The sequence below is a fragment of the Apodemus sylvaticus genome, chromosome 18 (assembly GCF_947179515.1).
Source record: "Apodemus sylvaticus chromosome 18, mApoSyl1.1, whole genome shotgun sequence".
In the NCBI taxonomy this organism is placed as follows: domain Eukaryota; kingdom Metazoa; phylum Chordata; class Mammalia; order Rodentia; family Muridae; genus Apodemus; species Apodemus sylvaticus.
In genome coordinates, this window is record NC_067489.1 from 6931405 (window position 1) to 6946807 (window position 15403).

The following is a 15403-nucleotide window of genomic DNA, read 5'->3' on the forward strand; positions in this document are numbered from 1 at the left end:
CCCCTCTCAACCCCACTCATTACTTACAGTTCCAGGGGGGCCTGGAAGCCCAGCTTCACCCTTCTCTCCCTGCAAGGAACATGTACAGTTACTTAGTTATTTGCTGCCTTATGACATAGATGACCATGCAGGAAGCTGACCAGGAATTTTCTGGTAAAATAAAAATCGGTTCTACACGATCCTCAAATCATTACATTCTCTCAACCCCTCCCTCTGGGACTGGCTCAGTTACTCTGTGGTCATCACAAAAAAAAAAAAAAAAAAAAAAAAGGAACATTTATTTCATCTGTATCACATGAAGGTAGCATGGAAATAAAAATGTCTACACTGCCTAAACGGAAGCCTGAAGAGACAAGCCTTTGCCCTGTGTGGCAGCCTTCTCAAGGGGCCATTAGAGAGCCTTGTAGAAGCAGTGTTCTTCTCTAAATTGCTAGGAAGCACAGTTTCTAGCTCTGACTCCTTAAGGCATCTCTTTGGGGGTTTTAATATCTGGATTTACACTGAAAGCCCCAATATGAACTCCAATGTTAGCTTCAAGCAACTCTAAAATTATCTAGAACCCAGTCAGCAGAAGGCATGGATGTTAGAAATGTCTCCACATGACTAATTTATGGATGTCCACACAAAGCAGAGCCTCCTTGTTTTATTTACAAAGCATTATTAATCTTAAAAAGCAAGATGTGGTTCCGTGGGTAGAAGTGCTTCACACCAAGCCCCGGGTCCAGAGTTCACTCCCAGGGACCACAGGAGGGAAGGAGAGAAGGGACTCTCACCAGCTCTCCTCAGACCTCCACACGCGCCACATGTGTGCCTACACACAGCCAACCAATCAATCAATGCAATTTTTTTAAACTGAAGAAAAAAAATGGCAGGATATGTCCTTCAAACCCATTATGTCAAAAGCACATGCATATGTTTACAGAAGAACAGCGGGAGGCAGAAAATTTGGCCATTCTTTCTTTTCTTACACTTCTGAATTTTCTCCTACTTTATAATCAGGAAAAATTAATCTCAAAAAAAAATGACAGATGATTGACCGAGTGTGTCATGTGATCATCTTCTTTCAAATAACTCATCAACTGTGGAAAAGCCAACAAACTGTTGTCCAAACAGAGAAGAAACCTTTTCCCCTGGGGTTCAGAGTTATTTACTCTAGAAAATAAACGAGCAAGGGCCTAAGATGGACAACCCATTAAAGGTCAAATCTCACCACGTACCTGAGGGCCCTGCCGGCCTGGGAGACCTGGGTACCCGGAATCACCAGGAAAGCCCTAAAAGCAAGGAAGATACAGGATCGTCACAGAGGGGACAGTGGCCCTTGTCCACTCAGAAACTGCAGCGGAAGAGACTTACCGGGCTCCCCTTTTCTCCTTTTTCACCATCTTTCCCAGGTTTCCCCTGTACAACAAAGAGGCAGACATGAGCGTTTCACATCACAGCTCTGTGCGCGTCTCTCCCTGGTGTGAGGAACTAGGCAGGCAGGGAAGAGGGCCACATGAGTTGCTAGCTCACTGGGGAGGAAGATGACCCAGTTTCTGAAGAGCAGAGTCCACAGGGGTCAATGTCTTAGGTACTAAGGGATTATCTTGTCATTGGCAGTGGAGCACCGAGGCTGATAGGCAAGGCCTCGTCTTTCCACTCGTGACTTTGGGGAATCACCAGATATTCTAACAAATACAACTGGCAGCTAGGCAGATATTGCACTGCTGCTGTCCAGACAGGGAGAAGCATGTCAGCCTACTGGGGTCCCAGCCACACACAAAGGGCTCAAGTCTGGTATCAGGAAGAGCAACAAAAACTGCTGAACCCCCACTCTGACCACGCAAGCAAAGAGATGTCCCAGGGGACAGCACGGGGGACAACTTTTCCAAAAGCTCCTTCCTAGCAGGCTCAGTGGGGTCCAAGGAAGACATTAGAAAATGTTATGGATAATGATATCAATGTATTTGTCCTTCCGTTCACTTCTGTGAGCATGGGGATTAGAGGGGAGTGTTTCCCAGAGAGGAGTGGCTAGATCTAGGAAGCACTTACCCGAGGCCCTTGCTTGCCGGGTTCACCTTTCTCTGCACGTCCTGGCACTCCCTTAAGAAACAAGAGGAGAAGGAGTTAGACTCATTGATATATGCAAATACAGCGTAAAGCCAGACATACACTGGCTTTGGTAGGAAATACTAGTATCATAATGTGTCATCCTTCACATAAAAATAATAATGGCAGAGAGGACCAGAGTGCTTACCGGGAATCCGGGTTCACCTTTCTGACCCTAAAAGAATGGAGGGATTGGAAAGAGACACATCAGTACCATCTAATGGCTGTATCACCTGCCTAATGGTTACATCACCTACATAATGGTTACATCACCCACCTAAAGGCTACATCACCCACCTAATGGCTACATCACCCACCTAATGGCTACATCACCCACCTAAAGGCTACATCACCCACCTAATGGCTACATCACCCACCTAATGGCTACATCACCCACCTAATGGCAACATCACCTACCTAATGGTTAAATTATCCACCTAATGGCTATATTGCCCACCTAATGGCCACAACACATTGTTGCTTTTGTTTCTTTTTCCTTCCTTTCTCTCTTTTTTCTTTTCTTTTTTGAGACTGAATATTTTCATGAAACTCTAGTGTGTAACCCAGAACTTGTGGCAATCCTCCTGCTTCAGCATTCATCCTGGCATGTCAAGATTACAAGGGTACACTACCATGCCTGGATCTGTTTTTTCAGATGTTACATTGAACACTCTTTTTAAAATCCAGGCTGCAAAGATGTCTCGGCCATTAAAAGTACATAGTGCTCTTACAAAAGACCTGAGTTTAGTTCCCAGCACCACACTAAGCTGCACACAGCTGCCTGTAACTCTAGCTCTGGAAGAGGCAATGCTCTGGCCTCTGTTAGCACCTGTACACACATGCACAAACTTATGTAGAGACACATATATGCCAGGTTTATTTAAGAAGCCCTTTGTTAGGTGAATCAGGACAGAATAGTAACCTCCCAAGCCAACCCAGACCACCCATTACTGCCTTCAAAGGGCATCTATAACCCATTCCCCAAGGCAAGACTGATTATGGCTAGAGAATCGGAATCTCAATCCAGCTTCTCTTTGTCCCTCTGAATTTGTCCAAACTTAAGAAGCAGACATCCACCGAACAGAGCCCAGACTTACCTTTTCTCCAGTTGAGGTAAAGTCTCCTTTTTGCTTAGCTTGTGCATGTCCAGGTTCTCCCGGAGGACCACTAACTCCTTGCTCTCCCTGTAAAATGTGGAAGTTAGTTAGATATGAAAAATAGAACAAAAACTGGGGTAGGACAGTAAAGCCGGAAGTTAAACACTAGCACGTTATTATCCCACAGCAAAGCCTTGGCTTCTGCAGGAAAATGGGCCAGGGGGTGTCTACAGCCAGAGAAGTGTGCTTCCCAAGCTTAGAAGCCTGCACAGCTGCAGGAGCCACTTGTGCATGCACCTGAACACAGCGTCACCACTGGGTTAGTGAGAACACAGCGAGAACACACACCAGCTGATAGGAGCTTGGCAGGAAAGGGGATATTTTAGGCGAGCCAAAAAAAATCAGAGAATCACCAGGATTCTCTTACTCAAACAGCCTAACAGCTGGGCACATTTGGAATTAAAGGGAAAGGCAGCCAAACATGTGTGGGTGCCAAAGACTCCAACAGAAAAAAGCAGAGCCCAGGCTCTGTCCAGACCCACCATATCTGGTACCCACTGGTAGCAGCTGCTCACACCAACTTGCACACCCCAAGGCAGGAAGCAGTTGTGATAATGCCCCTTTGTCTTATCTTACCCAGGGACACTACTAGGGAGAAGATCAGGGGACCAGGTGTTCACTGCTTGGCCTTCTTGCCAAGAAAAAGATGTTTGTCCAGTCTTCATCACCCCACCCCTGTGGCTGCCAAGGTACATATTCTTGGTGCCTCCTGGTGGTCCCCCCCCAATTGCATCCTACATCATACCGCCTCTCAATGGCTGCCATCATGGTTGGGTTTCACAGAGTATGCAACAAGGAGGCCAATCTAAGTTTCACTCTTTTGTAGAGAATTTGCGATCTGATGGATTTGTTGCTTGAACTCCATGTTCAGATAAGGTAACTGCTAGCCTCATGTCACTGGTCAGGTTTTGGCCATTGGAATAAACTCTGTACTCCTAATGCTTCAGCTGCAGTGTTTCTACCTAACTCAAGAGCACGCAGAGGAAACACAACGGCTTCTCACTCACCTTGTCACCTTTCGGTCCTTGGAAGCTGGAGCCCATCTGCCCCTGTTGGTTACAGATCACTCTTTGTTATTAAGGCTATCACCTTGGCCAGCCATCCTAAAGCCCCACTCAGATGAGGCAAGAGTCTGGCTTCAGGCAACAGTTTTATCCTGCAAGGACCATGGGCTTTGCAAGAAAAGCCATGCTGGATGCAGAGACTGTGCAAAGATTCTGTTTTGCAAATATTATAACAAAGAATTTCATTGACATAAGGGTTTAAACCTCTGGGTTCAGATAAGTAAGTGAATGATCAATGAATCCAAAGTAATAACTAAGACATGAGTGGGTAAGAGTGGAGGGCTTCAAAGATGGATGATGATGATGATAATGATGCCACCATCACCATGATAGCGATGAGAATGAGAGTAGGTGGTTGATAGGTAATAGAAACATGACTGACAGATGACAATCAGTAAAGAGAGACAGGCAGTCAATACGTAGATACTTAATACTGACAGATGGTACCATATGTGGGCAAGAATGAGGCTCGGAAGGTATTATGGACTCTCACCACAGTCCTACAATAAGGCTGAGAGCAATCGATGACAAAATATCCTTACCTTCTCTCCAGGAGGTCCAGGAGGGCCTGGAGGACCCTGTAAACGAGAGCATTTTAAATAAATAATAATCAAAACCAGCCAGCTGTGGTCTGGAAGATCATTCTTGCGTACACACACACACACACACACACACACACACACGGGCTTTTGTGGAAGGCTTGGTCCCCAGTTGGAGGTGCTATTGAGAGGTGACTGCATCACCAGAGTATCTGACCATTGGTGGGTTCTTGCAGTGGGGGGGGGGGGAAAGGGGGAGGGGGAGAGAAAGGTTTGGAGGATGTCACTAGGGCTGTTCCTTTGAAGGAGGCATCTTGTCACCCTACACTCCCTCTCTTCCTCTGTATGTCTCAACTATACCTCATATTTCCCACCACAATGTTCTACCTCCCCAAGCCTCAGAAACCACAGAACCTAGGGTCATGTGGGTCAACCCCCTGAAACTGTGAGCTAAGATGAATCTCTCCTCCTTGTAAACTGTATCCTTCCAGAATTGTGATCTAGCAAAGTCTGACATACACAGTCCTCTCTATACTCTGTTGTTGGCAGGAGGACGTATATGACATATACCTAATCAAGCTTTGAGAATAGCCAGTTGTGGGTCAGGATAATTATGAAGAGGGTGGGAGTCCCTCAAAGGCTGAGACCTGTCCTTAGGAGTCAGTAGCCTGGGGGCACGAGCCTGCGCTCCAAACTGGAGTTGCCCACGCGAGAACAGCACTGTGCACTTTAGACACAAGTCCACTTCAGACCTTGGAAAAAAAATGATTCTTCTGGAGAGTAGATTGTGCTGACACCAAAAAGATAACTCCACATTTGTGAGAGAATCTCAGAATCCCATAATCACTTTTTCAAAAAGAAAAGTCAGCCATTCTGGAATATAAAAACCAAGCCCATCGAACCATAAGAAGGTGAGTGGATTCTGTCTACACATGCGGAGAAAAACAATATAAAAAGAAAAGAAAAGATTAAATTTAAGGTATAAGCCTGAGGCTTTCTGAGAGGATGCTCAGGTAGGCTGTGTGCAGCCCACGAACTCAGCCACCTCTGCCTGTGCCTTGCACGCTTGATTATTAGTTAATAAGTCTTTTAACACTAACTGTGCAGTGCTGTCAAAATGAGGGAGTGCAGAGAAGTCTTTCTTCTACAAAGCATGTCTGCTGTACAGAGGCCAGGGGTGGGGCTCCCTCCTTAGCACCTCCTTCAGGTACCCAATCCCTCTCAGAGTCTTCCCCTGGCTCCCAACTGACCCTTAAATTCTGATACACCTCTGCCTCTACAGTCTATCTCTTCTGCACAGAGGGCAGAGCCCACCCTGGTGACCTTCAGTCCTGCTTCCTCAGTGGTTCCACACATAGGTAACCTAGTAGCCCTGACATACAGACAGGTGATATATCCCAGAATGTCTTGAGGGTCCACTGTATAAAGCATCCTTTTTCTCACAGCTCTGAGAATTGAGGGCTGGGCGTGTCAGTCACAAAGGCAAGAGTCTCAGTCAGCTTCAATTTTTTCCACATCTCTTTTCCAAGGCACTATCCTCAAAACTCACCGGTGGTCCAGTAAATCCTGGAGGACCCACAGGTCCCTGTAGTCCTGGCAACCCTGGTGAGCCCTGTGATTGGGTGAGAAGAGAAAGGATTAGCATACTGCAGACCACCAGGAAGTGACTCAAAGGTGGAAGCCAGCTACATGGCTTACCGGCATCCCGGGGAAACCAGGAAATCCTCTCTCCCCTTTCAGCAGTGTTCCAGGAACATGGCCGAGAATTTCACCAGGATCTCCCTACGGTACACAAAAAAGAAGAGAAAGATGCAAAATATTGATAGACAGGTAGAAAAAATTGGAACCCCCTCAATACCGGGTCGGGACTGGCCCCAGGCTGGGACTTAGAATGGAAGGTTGGGGGGAGGGGGGTAGGAACACAGGACAACTTTGGAAGTTGTTCCTCAAGCACCGCCTAGTTTGGGGTTTGGTTGGTTGGTTGGTTGGTTGGTTGGTTTTTCTTCCACTGGCCTAGAGCTCACCGAGTGGCCGGTCAGGCTGGCTGGCCAATGAACTACTCCAGAGTTCTCTGCCAGACTCACACCCTGAATTTCTCGCCTGGCTCATGGCACAGTGGGAGATACACACACAAGGCTCGGAAACCTAAGTCTCTCCATGTGATTTACACAGCCTTCTCACGGAACAGAGTTTAGGTCATTTGTTTCAGGTGTTTTCAATTGATTTCTTATGAGGAAACCCAGGGGATTAAAACAGAATTTAAATTAAACATACCTTCATCCCCGGTAACCCTGGTGGTCCCTAGAAAAGAAATTTAGCTGTAAGTTTTGATTCTCCAAAAATATTAGCCGGGGTAAGGTCTGAGCCCCAAAACAATGAGAGAGAGGACAGCCGGAGAAAATCCGACTTAAATAATCTTCTACTCACAGGATTCCCGCTGAATCCAGGCAAGCCGGGAGGACCCAGCGGCCCTCGCTCTCCCTAGGAAAGATGGAAAATGTCACACACAAATGCACCTCAACACTCCTCAACACTTCACAGCAGACATCACTGTCCCACCCATCAGAGAAACTGCAGCAGTGACAGCATGGGTGATCTGTCACAAGGGAGACCCTGAGTGCCACTTCGCAGAGGGAGCACCACACTCCCCAGCAAGATTAACAGAGATAGGGAGTGGCAGGTTCTATTTGGATACAGTGATTTTAATTCTTTAAAAGAGACATTTTAGGCTAAAGCATACAAGCAGAAAGGAACTGTTCTCTTTGCCACATATTTAATGTGAAAAACTACATTTTCCCCATCAAAGAAAGCAAGCTTCCAGATAAGGAACATCCCAGTGACTAGTCCTGTGCAAAACTAGAAACACGTGCCCAAGGGAGGGGAGGGTCTAAGTTTACCTTTGTACCGTTGCATCCTGGGATACCTGGGGGACCTGGAGGACCATCTTGGCCAGGAATACCCTGCAATCAATCAAATGAAGAAGTCAGCAAAATAGGAACTCACCAGGTGGTAAGATGTTTCAGGAAATTGATGTGTGCATTTTGTATACATACAGGAAGTCCGGGGTTCCCGGGGTAGCCAGCTGCTCCAGGGGGTCCCTGCAAAGATAGAACCAAAGCCTTTCAGCCGACTACAGGGAGCCTTCTGTCTCTCTTCAGCCTCCCAGTTCAAGGTGCTTAGAACCTGAGTGTTGAGCAGAGAGCATTCTGGGAGGAAAGCACTGAGACTCAGCTCAAGATGAGGCCTAAAGTTTTTTGGGTTTGTTGTTGTTGTCGAAAGCTCACTGTTCTTGCCTCCAAAATCCAGGCTCTGAATACCCCGAGATACCATTACCCCCATTGAATCTCTTGTGGTATCTGAGTTAAAAATTAATGTCTAATTCACATTAAAATTATCAACACTTATGAAGAAGTGTTTGTGGGATAAACTCGAATGTATTTGTGGTGAGAGCCCTTGTCTTCTAATTCCTAAACAGTCAAGTATGGTCAATTGTATCCAGAGAATGATACAATGTTTCTCTCTCTGCCCTGTGAGCCCACGTGGAATGCCAGGGAGTCTCCGCTGACACCGGTGCCCCACCTCCTAACATTTCATGACACCATCATGTGCTCCTGTACTTGATGGGCCTCACAGAGCATCATCTTTGGGATTTCTGGGAAGGATGAAGCAGAGAGAAAGAAGAGCTTGGCTCTGGCAATGTCTCCTCAGTGATGCTTTCTTCTCTAGTGACTTGGGACAGATAATTAGCTACTCCCTCTCCAAAATTTAAATGTCTATAAGGGGCCCTGGAAGAAGAGTAAAGGGGGACAATCAAACTCATACAGCAAGAGTTCCGTTTGCATGCATCACCAGCCCACAGGAAAGAGGGGTGATGGCCCACGACAGTGAGGAGCGGCAGGAGGGAAGGCACAGAGGAAGAGTAGAAAGGCAGCTCTGGGGTGAAGACTGCACCCTGCTCTGGACGCCCTGGTCCTCTGTCAGGGTCGCCAGACTCTGCACTTACTCTTGTCCCTTTTGTGCCAGGAAGTCCAGGTTCTCCAGCATCACCCTACAACAGAACAGAGATGCCGTGAGGATGTCTCTGTCACAAGATGGGCGCCATCTGCAATTCGCCCTTCCTCCATTCCAGTCAAGCTCACCTTTTGTCCTGGTGGTCCATGTGGCCCCTCGGGTCCTTGCATCCCAGGGAATCCGATAACACCTTGTAAACCTGGGAAGCCTCTTTCTCCCTGCAGGACAGCACACGGATCAGGCAAGGGTAAGGAAAAGGATCAGCAGAGATGGGCGGTTTGGGGTGTTAACTTGACCAAGTAGAGTCCAAAACTCTGGTGATGCATGACTCCTGTCTGTGCCTGCAAGGTGTTATACTAAGAACAGCATCTATTGGTGGGCAGACTAAGGGAGACCTGCTTATTAGTAACTTAAGCTGAAACATCAGACAGCAGAGGTGCCAACTGAACCATAACAAAGCAGAGGGCAATTCTAGCTGCCTTCTGGGCTGACGCCAATCTTCTTTGGTCTTAACATCACAAGTTCAGATCTCCAGTCTTCAGACTCACAGATTTCGCCAGCAGTCCCAGGTTCTCACGCTTCCTGCTTTGTATTCCTTAAGTCACCAGCTTTCAGGAGTCATGTGGTACAACTCCTCTGCCTCCCAATCACAGAAGCCAATTGTATAAACAAATCTCTTCTCACCTACCTACCAATCCATCTATCCACCCATCTATCCACCCATCCATGTATCCACCCACCCACTTGTCCACACATCCACCCATCTGTCCACACATCTGCCCACCTACATGCCTGTCTATACATCTACCCAACTGACCACCCACTCATCTGTCCACACATCTACCTACCCACCTGTCCATACACCCACCCACTCACCCACCCACCTGTCCATACATCCACCCACCCACCTGCTCATTCTATTGGCTGTCCTGCCAAAGGAAACAGACTAAAGCATAAACCTTCCTAAGTTCCACCCAGCACTGTAATTGCATACAATGAGTGTCTGAGAATGGAGAATGAGGCCTTCTCCAGGTGTTCCATGTTAGGTTCCTAATATTTATCACCTGACACAGTAATTTGTATATATTAGGAGCTGTATAATATGTAAAGTCCACAAAATTTAAAAAAAAAAAAAACGAGTTTTATTTTATTGAGCTGATTATAATCTCTGGCACCTTTTTGTTCCCAACAGACAATGTTCTGAGCAGCCCATCCATGTCTCTCTTTTTAGACCCTCGGAGGCACTGGTAAGCAGAGTCACAGCTCTGATCTCAGCACACAAATGATCAATAGCATCACGGTGGGCTTGGATCATTCTTCCTTTTCGACGGTATTTTTTTTCCAAAGAAAAGATCAAAGTTTACTGGTGGCCTTTGCCCCAAACCAGAAAAGAAATGAGAAACACGATTTTTAAAATAAGAACTATCATTCATGGTATAAATGTTTGACAAGGGCTGTAATACACTGGGAAAGAACAAAGACCAGAGAAAGTCAAGAGAGGAAAAAAAAAAAGAGGACCTTAAGCTGACCTTCCAAAGATGAATGCAAAATAAATATGGGCAGAGACAAAAGGAACCAGAGTACAAGGCAATACGGGCTGGAGAAAAGCTGGAAAGCAGGGGTTGGATGTCAGAACATGTGGTCAAGAATGAACAGAAAGAAAAAAAATTCAAGTGAGGTGGGAACACACAGGAAGGAGACACCAACCCTTGAACCTAGAAATGTTGTGTATCCTGTAGCAGCAAAAGGGAGATAAGGGTGATGTTTTAGAGACTGGCATACTTAGATTATCAATACAAAAAACCCATCAACACAGTTTATCTTTACTGTGTAGGTAGCCTTCACTTCAAAGCATAAGACGCTCTGGAGTGGGCCAGCAGAATTGCTTAAGACTCAGGGTCTTCTCTAAGCTTCATTAGTGCCAAGTCAAAGGACAATGACCTGACCAGGATCCTATTTACCACTCTTCACCCCCTTAAGTAGCATTTCACAGGCCACAAGTTGCTTAAAAGGTCTCCACCATCATGTCATCAAAACGAGACAAGGGAGCACATCCAAAGTTCTGCTTCCCTCTGCTGCAGGGTCTCACCAATCCTCTGGGTCTTTATAGAGACAAAGGGAGGGGGGACATAGTAAATCCCTACAGCCCTGGGCCAGCAGCAATGAAAGCTACTCGAAGGAGCAGATTCAAGCACACTCTGGGTCCTCCAATGAAGTTTGTCGTGGATGCTGGATCCTCCTCCCAGATGCCCCGTGAGCACTGAGGGAGGCATCCCCACCAACATTTGTCCAAATGCAGAGTGAAACAGACGCATTTGCCTGTCATGGTGGTGGCACCGTGGAACTTCAGGAACTGCTACCAGCAAAAGCGCTGTCTGGAAGGGTTTTCAGATGTAGAAAAAGACTACTCAAAATAGAGTATGACTGAACTCTGAACAGATGCCTCCCCACAAAATTATAAAAACATAAAATAAACATGAATTGCAAATCCTCAAATAATCCAACCTGAGCTGGGGAGGACTTGAGACTGGAACATCAGCGGGAGAACTTTCCAGCATGTCTGCAGAGTATTTTTAGTACTTAATTGATATTGGCAGTATCTCCAGAAGACCAAGCAGAGATAAGGTTTTTTATTTCCCATTTTAATCATGGAATGAACGAGGCAGGGACGGGAGCCAGATGACCTGATTCCTACCAGATTTTCCCTGACTCAGCTCTGAACCAGAATTAGAAATGAAGTCAGCCCACCCCAGGTCCCTTCCTTATCTAGGTCACTAGAGCAAGCTGGTTCCCATATTAAACAAACCCACAGCATCATGTCAGCCAGTGAAATGGACCCTCCTACGTTCATGTTGTACAGACAGTCCAACACCCCCCCTGAGCTGACTGATCACATGTCACTGGTGACCCCTCACACTCCTGGGAACAGAAAGGAAGAAATCTGAATTCCCAGACCAGCCTTCACCACAAGAACACATTCTTCCCCAAATGTCAGTAGAGGGCTTAAGCAACCGCATCTCCCAAGAGTTCTGCAATCAAGTAACTGAGGGAAATGACTTCTTCTTTCACAAGATTGTTGCTATTGCTAATTTTTTAAAAATTTTTTCCCATTTTTTTCTAGTAAAGACTGCACAGTCATAATTGGATACCCAATACCCTCTCTAATGTTACCATGAGAACAGAGACAGAATGGAGAGAAGGGACAAGCGCCCACACAACTATACAATGAGTCAGCACATGGCGCACACTGTGCTGGGACCAAATGGCTCCATCCTGCTTCTAACAGTCCCCCCCCCCCGGGTGGGGGGGGAGAAGGCAGAGCAGAGAGCTGGACATGTCGGTGCCAGGGGTTTCCACAGCAGATGCTGCAGCTGCGGCGGGCGCTATTCCAGCTGTGACTACCTTTAAGCCCAAGGCCAAGTACAGAGTGGGGGAGGAAGGTCTCCCTGTCATCCAGTTCCCACAGTGTGCTACAGGCACTGAGGACAGGGTGGCCACAGCTGACCACCACAGCCACAGCTTCTCACCACAAGGTTGAGCAGACAGCGCTGAGGACCGGGACCTGAGGGTGTGGCTCAGTAACAGGCCGTTTGCCTAGCATGTGATTCTAGATCCCTGCACTCCAGTCCCAGCAATGGAGGAAGGGATGGAGAGTCAGAAAGAGAAGCATGTAAAATATGACACAAAAATTTCAACGTGACCATGCTTTGAGATCTCGTTTTTATAAGAAATTGTGTCAGTCAGGGGTGGGGGAAATGGGAGAGGAAAAGAGACTGTAGGTTTTCAGTGCCGAAACGAGAGATGACTGAAGAGATGGAGATGTTGGCAGCCTGGATCTGACCTGACTGGCACACCAAATGCAGACGGCCAATTATCCTGCTTTGCCTAATATGTGCCAATAGTATGCATCAATTCAAAAGCTCATCATCTACAGCCCCTAAAGTCATGTTAACTATATATGGACTTCTAAACCTCCTCCTGTATCTATAAAACAAGACTGTATACAACAAGGAACACCATTATGGCTGTGTTCTCCGATGAAACTCAGAACTTGAAGAGAGGAACAAAATGCCATTGTTTATGGAGATGAAGGGAGACAGGCCGTAGAGTCGTCTCGGGGCTGACACTAGCCATTCCAAATTAGGCTTGAAATAGAGTTTCATGCTGGAGGAACTTAAAATGTTTGCTTACCGTATTATCTACAGCAAGCACATAAAGATCCCGTAAAATGTGGAAAGAAAGGGTCCCTTTGTTACACCCAGTCTTGCCCCTGCCTCTTACAACACTGTAAAAAGAGCTTAAGATTCAACTCCCTCCAGTCTCAGCCAGAAAGTCAAATAGGAAGCAACTAGAACACATGAAGTCGAAATAGTAGGGAATTTCTAAATTCAAGGAATAATTAATTACCAAGTACAAAAACTTAAGGGAACATAAAATGTACCTAAAATAAGTTGTCATCAAAAAAATCCTATTATCAAAAGCAATCATGATGGCCAGGGGTGGTGACTCTGTAATCCTAGCTCTTGGGAAGCTGAGGCAGGGGGATGGATGCTAGTTTGAATCTAGCCTGGGCTACTTAGTAAGTTTATTCTCAATGGTGAGTTAAACTCCTGTCTCTACAGTGTTTATCTAAGGACCTGTAGAGATTGTTCAGAAGTTAAGAGCACAGGCTGCTCTTGCAGAGGACACTGGTTTGGTTCCCAGAATCAACATGGCAGCTCACAGCCAGCTGTAACTTGAATTTCAGGAGATTAGATGCTCCATTCTGGCTTCTGTGGACCCTGAACACCCATTTAGTGCACATACATGTATGCAGGCAAAACATACTCCTATGTAAAATAAAACTAAAAATATATCTTTTTAAATTTTAGCATCTATTATATTAGGCTAAAATTTAGCGTAAAATTTTAAATGGATAAGTTGCGGCTGTTTTGAGGACCAACCCAGAACACTTGTTCAGGGAAGCTTTACTGGTTTTTTTCTTTACATTTCAAACAATAGGATTGTAGATCTTCAAGGGAACCACAACACATGCAAAAATGTTTGCTCACACTTAGAACAAAACTTGGGTAAGAGGATCTCCACAAGTTTTCACAGAAAATACAGGGAATCAGATGGCCAACACAAATTAAGGTGTACAACCCATCCTCTACATCTTCTTTGAAGAAATTATTCAGTTAGTGTTTGGCACACATCAACACTAGAGACATGATTCTGAGACAACCAACAACAACACAACACACCCCCACACAGGGAACAATCCTCTGATGTGGGAAAGTCCCCAGCAGAATACAGCCCAGGTCCCTGGCACAAGCCCTTGAGGTCCCATTAGCACCTAGCTGACACCTCTGCCCCAAGCTAAACAGCAACAGGAAAATCTCTGTCCCAGACATGATCCTGAACCAGCTGTGTCCTGCTATCATCTGGTTCCCTGAGATGTCACTTCCCAAGCAAGGCTGAACATAACTGAGAGATAAAAGCTGTGAATTTTTGTCCGTAGCTCCCAGGGCATGTGGTTACTGGGAAGCGATTTGGGTTGCTGGGTCATGGTCAATGCAGGGACCATGATCTATGGGGGACCACGGTCAGCGGGGGACTATGGCACTGAGCCAAAATTCCACAAGTTCAATCCCTTGAGCCTAGCCAGAGAGGCATCTGCAGGACCATATCCGGAATGTGATACTGCTGGGAAAGTTGTAGGCAGGCTGCAATCTGTGTCACCAGGTCATGGAAATGCTCCTGTGTCAGGGCCCCTCGGGGAGCTCCCTGCATGCCTTTTGGTTGACACTGTACTGCTGCAGGGAGAGGGGACAGGACCCACACAGCGAGACAAAGGGAGAGCTTCTTTAGTCAGTGTAGCACTTCAGTTCTGTTTCCCACCATGAATTGAGTGTAGCACCGGAGAAGGTTTCACCAAACTGCAGTAAGTGTCAGTTCCACCATTCCAAGCTCACACATTGCTACAAAATTAACTCTGGGGCTCAGAGCAGCAAAGGATAGAGAGGAGACACAGTAAAATAAATAGTCATGATGACTGAACAGCTCAAAAAAATTGCAGAAATTTTCTAGTATATAAAAATCCAATTTTCCTTATCAACATTTGAGAAAAAATACAAAATACTTTCTGAAGAATGAACATTCACTCAACATAAGAATAACCAAGCTTGGTAAATACCCTCTTATCAGGGACGACTCGACTTTCCCATGAAGCTATCCAACAGCAAATGGGACTTCACTGATGGAGGGGAAGCAGCAGCTGCAGCATGGAGGGCTGGCAAGTCACTGGCAGGAAAAGAAAATGATTTCCAAGTCATCTGCGGAGATGCAGACATCTCACACTGGTTGGAGAACAGTTCTCTGTGAGATCTTTCAGGATTTCTGTTCCAAGTCATTCTCTGGAGCATGCAGGATTTTATGTTAGAAAGTAAGACCTATGCTGGCCTCCTGTCTCTGTGCTCTCCAGGAGCGGAGGGCACTTTCCTACCTGCCCTTAACCTTCAGCCAGAAGCTCATGAAAGTCACAGGATGTCTGCTCAGCCTTAGC

General features: G+C 46.3%; 1 protein-coding gene across 1 annotated transcript in view; it reads right to left on the reverse strand.

The window, feature by feature from the left end:
- The window catches only part of Col4a1 (collagen type IV alpha 1 chain), a 115427-nt gene that overhangs the window by 38795 nt on the left and 61229 nt on the right, over window positions 1–15403 (reverse strand). The window contains exons 3-18 of the mRNA XM_052162167.1: window positions 8988–9077; window positions 8852–8896; window positions 7902–7946; window positions 7746–7808; window positions 7276–7329; window positions 7123–7149; window positions 6547–6630; window positions 6398–6460; window positions 4852–4887; window positions 4253–4294; window positions 3186–3272; window positions 2237–2263; window positions 2032–2082; window positions 1354–1398; window positions 1218–1271; window positions 28–69 (exon numbers count right to left, since the gene is read on the reverse strand). Of these exons, the coding sequence (XP_052018127.1) occupies window positions 28–69; window positions 1218–1271; window positions 1354–1398; window positions 2032–2082; window positions 2237–2263; window positions 3186–3272; window positions 4253–4294; window positions 4852–4887; window positions 6398–6460; window positions 6547–6630; window positions 7123–7149; window positions 7276–7329; window positions 7746–7808; window positions 7902–7946; window positions 8852–8896; window positions 8988–9077 (855 nt within the window). The remainder of the gene's footprint in view (window positions 1–27; window positions 70–1217; window positions 1272–1353; window positions 1399–2031; window positions 2083–2236; window positions 2264–3185; window positions 3273–4252; window positions 4295–4851; window positions 4888–6397; window positions 6461–6546; window positions 6631–7122; window positions 7150–7275; window positions 7330–7745; window positions 7809–7901; window positions 7947–8851; window positions 8897–8987; window positions 9078–15403) is intronic.